Here is a 5,948-nt window from a genome sequence, read left to right on the forward strand (position 1 = left end):
CTGAATAACTGGACAAAACCATTAGTAGTAGGAAGATTCAATAAGTGATTTGTTTTAAGCTTTAAATAGTAACGCAAATGAAAAAAAACTGATTGTTTAGAAAGATATTTTTTTGTAAAATTACCTACTTTTAATTATTTTCATTTATTACAGAGAAAGTCTCCTTTCCATATTGAGAATAATTAAATCTTGGATAATTCTATTTATTGACGAAATTTTCTATAAGGTGTTTCCAGACAAAAGTATATGATTTTTATTGCAAAAAATTATTTGTACTATTACGATGCGTAAGAATACTGCACGCTAGCGGCATACGCGAAAGCATTGCGTTGTCGCGTTCTACTAAAGCAGCGGAGCGCTCACGTACATATCTATCGAGCGCGCGGCTCACTGACGTCTTTCCGGCTAAAAATCGGTGCTGATTCGTTAGAGTTTACTAATTTGTACTACGTTATTACGCGTTATGGGATAAAATAATTCAGGACTTTTCGATTCAGTTTTTAATAAGGAATAACGCTGTATAATTAGTGGGTGGTCTTTCAGAGGTGCCCTATATACATGTATGTATATATTTTATTGATATTACATTCGCCGCGCATGCGCGAGAAACATAGCCCGTACCGACACTCTGGGCACAAGCCATAAAGCCACAGAACACAGTCGCTACCACTGGCCATTGGCTGTCGCTAACTCGCTGCCAGTCGCTGTTGAATTACCGTAGTGTACGGTCACAACGGTCTCGCTGTTTGTTACAAGGAAGTCGACTACTCGTACACTTAACAATGGGCAACGAGGGAGAAGTCACTGTTATTCAGAATTCTGTAAGTAGTAATAGAAGAATTCGGTGTATCACTCGTGCGCACGGAAATTTATATCCGTGTTGCTTACGTAGAATGTGGAATGAGATAACCTTGAATGTATGCCGTAACGCACGCGCGGCAAACAGTTGCGTCCCGTCCTCCTGCAATGTTGCCAGAAACTGGAGAAGTAATACCAACTTGAGGAAATAGTGGCGCATATGTTATCGACAAAATTCGGCAGAGTAACATCACACGAAAGTATAGCGGTTTCTTTATTCAAAAATAAATTGAGATTTATAAATTGAATTGATTCGAACAACGGTGGAACATGCTTTGCTCGTCGCAAGCTGAAGAGAAATAAAGATTAGTCACAACCACCTGATACGATTACGAACAGGATAAGTCTGGCAACACTGTATCCCAACGTGCCCGCGTGAATCGCATTGCACTTTTTCGCGAAACCTACTTCGATCTCGGTTCTCGGGTCTCAACCTTGAAAACAATCGATTTTGTATTACTCGAGAATGGTCTTTTGTTGTAGATATAGCTTGAAAGCGCAAATCCCAGCGAAACTAGATGTAACGAGTGTATGCAATTGTGGGTAACAAACGTTCGTTTAATAATGCGTCAATGATAAACGATTTTAATTACGTCACCGTTTAATCGCGAAGACTTGAATCATCGTGTTGAAGGAATGGCGTGTAACGTGCCGCATGCGTTTTACCGAACAATTGAATACAATTACCAACGAGATAATAATAACACATTGAAGACGTGGCAATCCTCCTATGATTCGCATCGTATAATCTACAAAGCTATACATATATGTGAATTATGTACAACACGCGCGCACGCGAATTAATTAATATAAAAAAAATACCAAGGGGTAAACCGCTGACCGCAATCATATACATCAATGCCTACTAATAATTCATTATTCGTGTGTGGTTTCTTTCAACATAATTACTTGCATGAAATATGTATTTTACATCCCAACGTTATATTTCAATTTTCATTGTCTTTGACGATTACAACTAAATAATGGTTGATTAATATTCTATACGAGAAGAATGACACAAGTCAAAAGTATCAATTTTACAGGAGAATGATTTTAAATTTTCAATCTGCTTGCAGATCGTATGCAATTGGAATCACAATAATTGTGTTCACTCTTTTCCTTTTCTTACCTTGATAATAAATCTTTCTATATAACGTGAGAATCGAAGTTTTCTTTTAATCGTTTTCCAAGGAACACGTCGTAGTCAAAATGACATCATTTTGACGTCATAATTACATCACGCCAGAAAAAAAGTTAATATGAAGATATTTGGTTACAAAATTTGATTGTTGACGTCAGTATATAAAACTTTTTGTCAAAACTTTTGTCATAAAAAGTGCACTCTTTTACACTGTGTTTATGGTACAACTACTAAACATTAATATTTTCAGCCTGTTTGAAAGACTAGATAGCATAGATTATACATTTAAACTAAATTACATTTTTATATGCAAAGAAGAAACTTGTTTACGTCTAACAGAAAGCGCAAAAATATAGTTTTCATAAATACAAAAGTAAAACAACTTAATAGTATATAAATTTTTGTATTACAACTAAAAACTATAAGAAACTCATTTACTGATCGAAGTATACAAAGAATAAAGAATAAAAATCTAACTAATTTGTATTATCAACGCAGTTATCTTTTCGTCACTGAACAGCATATATCGCTATGTTGGAGTCAATTATTCGTCACTTAGAAATCGCGTGACCATTTTGAGTCATAATACGAACATTTTAACTTTTTATTGACTTTAGTATGTTTCTTGGATCCTTTTCATTGTCTTTATTATTTTTTAATGAAATACAATCTTTGCATTGGGAGAATGAAAAAAATTTTTGTATAATAACTACACTTGCGATATTTTTCTGGATAAAAGTACATATCCCACACAGCACAGAAAGATTGTAGGAAGATTGCAGAAATGTTACATTGCAAGATTGCGATATTGCAGCAACATTGCGCAACATTGCTGCAACGTTTCTGGAGGATTGCAGTAACGTTGAAATGTCCGCCCTCAGAAAGATTGCAGTGCAACATTATACCAATGTTTGCAGTGCAATATTTTTGGAATAATTTGTTGTACGTAAGCAGAGAATTTACTAATTACATCCGGGCCTTTTTCAATACATAGCAAGCTATTGCGAAGCAACCTAAGGAGGTTATGTCGCTTCGTAATAGATGGAGATTGCGAGCAACACCGCACTGATCAAGTACTTAATAATTCGCGCATTGGTATCAACAAAAATAACATTATAAAATTTTCGTAATTAGAAAAATTGTTTAAATAGAAAATATAGTAAAATATAAAGGAAGGAGAGAGTGCCAATGTGAGCCACAAAATGAACAGAACTCGGTTCACACAATATAAATTCCTCAATTTCTATTTAATAATATACGTTTCGACCCTTCTTCGGGTCTTCTTCTGTAATCTACAAATAGAAGTGTGAATATAATAAAATTTGTAATATATGTATATGTATATAGCTGGGAGCAACAAAATCAAACAAATACCTCGCCCAATCAAAATATAGATCGGAACCGCATCGAAGTCATTCCTCGAGAAAATATAGTATTTTCATTATTTTTGAAACATTACTGCAATATTGCTATCGAAAGTTTGCAATTTTATATCCCTGCAATGTCTCTGCAAGATTGCACTGCAATCTGCAAGATTGCAACGTTTCTGCATAACTGCAAACATCTGTGCTGTATGGGATATGTTTTCTCTCGACATGATAAATACATAAAAACTCATATTTTTTATTTGTGTCACGCTTCTCGTGCAAAAGTGATATTTTCGAAATAAAAGATATGCACACAAGTTCTCAGATAGCCAGTATGCTTAAGCAATGTATGGAAATAAAATGCCAGCAACTGATTTTGCTGGCTCTTTGCTGGGAATATGAATTCAATGTTTGAGTGGTTTAAGTACAGCTAGCATAATGTTAACATATTGTTGTAGTTAAATGCACCGATAAAGAGAGAGCACATCGAATAGGCATACTGTTAACAAAGAATTAGCATATATTGTTTAAAATTTTCTACCAGATATAAACATGTTATATCTATTACATCTGACCAAGCACTTAATGCTAGCATAATGTTTGAATCATGTAAATGTTTTATTTCTGACACCAAATGCTAGCAAACAACAGCACAATAAACGACATAGATGCATAGCAACTATAGCAAGATGCTAACATTTTTCTTAGCAATGTGAAAGCAACTTATGCTCACACTGGCTATCTGGGTTCCTCTTTAATTATGAAACGATTTGAGCAGCATTCCCTCGATAAAAAAGTTTTTCTCTGCAAATTTAGTAGATTTCTAAAGCTGCACAGTATTTTATATCACGCGAATAACGCATATGTGAAGACTATATTATATCGGGTTAGATCAGGCTAGGAATGTGCGAATGTTTTCGGAGCAGGAGTGCAGGAGGATGGGATCTTTTTCCAGTTTATGCATTTATTTGGCAATAATCATATATAAATAATGTGAAATTTATATTTGACCTTATAGTTTATTACGTTCAACTCTACACGTTTTATCATGTTTGTTGATAACTCATTAAAAAATAAACAGCTAAAGGTTTTAATATTTAGATGGAAATAAATATCCTGTTTATTGCTAAATAAATGCATTTTATAACGGAAGAAAGAATGTATCATTCTTCTGTACCTAACATTCCTAACTTGATCTTAAGATCATAACCTAATCTAACCGGACCTGACCTGAGGTTGTGCGGGATGACGTGTTAGCTCTGTGCTAATATGAGTGATTAGTAATAGTAGGGTCATCGGCAAGAAGACTAAAGACCAGCAGTGATGGAAGACGGGTCGGGTTTTTTGCGTATGCGCGGTGAAAACAGTAACAGTAAAATACTTAATACGAGAAAAAAGGTTTACTGTTGATCGCCTCTACATAAAACTCATATAAAAATTTTTGAATTTAAGGAAATAAAAGCTACATATTTGTAAAGATATATAAATATAATGACGCATACACACAAAGGTATATTTACCTTTAAGCCTATCACATAATGCCAGGCAACAGGCAGTAGGAATAAGGAATAGAATTTTTGACGCGTTGAATTCGTCGAAAATTTTCTTCCAATCAATGGCTGTGTTCAGCAGAAGTCAGTGCTTAATAAGCGCTTTATGCTGATTGGATAGATCTAGAAGATATAGCTCTATTTCAGCACCGATTTGAAAGTATAATCCAATGAGCGCAAAGCGCTTAGCAAGCGCTAACTTCTGCTGAACGCAGTCAATCCAACGCGTCAGAAATTCTATTCCCTGTTCCTATTGCCTGTTGCCTGGCAATTGTGTGATAGGCTTTACTTTAACCCTATAGCCTATCCTTCTCGTCGAGACTTTCGCGGCTTTCGCGATAATCACGTCATAGACTACGTTTCCACCGAGGGTCAGAATCGGGTTAAAGTTGGGTCAGAATCGGATTGGGGTTTGGTGTTTTGGGCCGGTATTCATAGTCGATTCTTATTTCAAAATCATTTTAAGTGTTGTCTTAAGATGCTAATACGGCTCTGTGATTGGTTGAAAACACATTAAAAGTATACTTAAGATGATCTTAAATATAAGAACGGACTGTGAATACCGGCCTTGGTGTTTCTACCGCAAGAGCGCTCACCCCAACCCGACTCTGATCCTCGGTGGAAACGTAGCCATACTTTTATTCGGACCCAAATTGGAACATTTAGGCAAGAGTTTACTCTCCTGTACGGGAATTCTGTAACTTGCTATCGAGGTTTTTCGATAACGTTAACTAGGAACAACCAATGAAAATCTGCGTCTTTTTCGAAGATCGTCCTCGCCATTGGCTGTCGCTAGTTAACGATACCGAAAAGCATTGATTGCAAGTTACAGAATTCCCGTACTGGTCTCTAGTCTTCTTGGTCATCGGTTCGATCCCGGCCCTCGTCCCGTATATTTTCCCGTTAAGGAAAATTTCAAAAATTTCATCGCTTAAAGGAGTTTAAGCGCCTAATGTTGGATTCAGTGTTTAATCAAGATTAAACATGAATTTCGAGGAATTTTTAGAGATACCACACTGATATAACCTAGCA

At 35.7% G+C, this 5,948-nt stretch overlaps 1 protein-coding gene across 1 annotated transcript in view; it reads left to right on the plus strand.

Annotated features, from left to right (window-relative positions):
• The first annotated feature begins 629 nt into the window (after nt 1–629).
• Nucleotides 630–5,948, plus strand: part of LOC105558552 (thioredoxin-2-like) — a 13,058-nt gene continuing 7,739 nt past the window's right edge. Inside the window, exon 1 of the mRNA XM_012006297.1 lies at nt 630–821. Within this exon, the coding sequence (XP_011861687.1) occupies nt 783–821 (39 nt within the window). The 5' untranslated portion in view covers nt 630–782. The remainder of the gene's footprint in view (nt 822–5,948) is intronic.

Source organism: Vollenhovia emeryi, unplaced genomic scaffold, assembly GCF_000949405.1.
Source record: "Vollenhovia emeryi isolate VEMERY1.0 unplaced genomic scaffold, V.emery_V1.0 DF939333.1, whole genome shotgun sequence".
Classification (NCBI taxonomy): Eukaryota; Metazoa; Arthropoda; class Insecta; order Hymenoptera; family Formicidae; genus Vollenhovia; species Vollenhovia emeryi.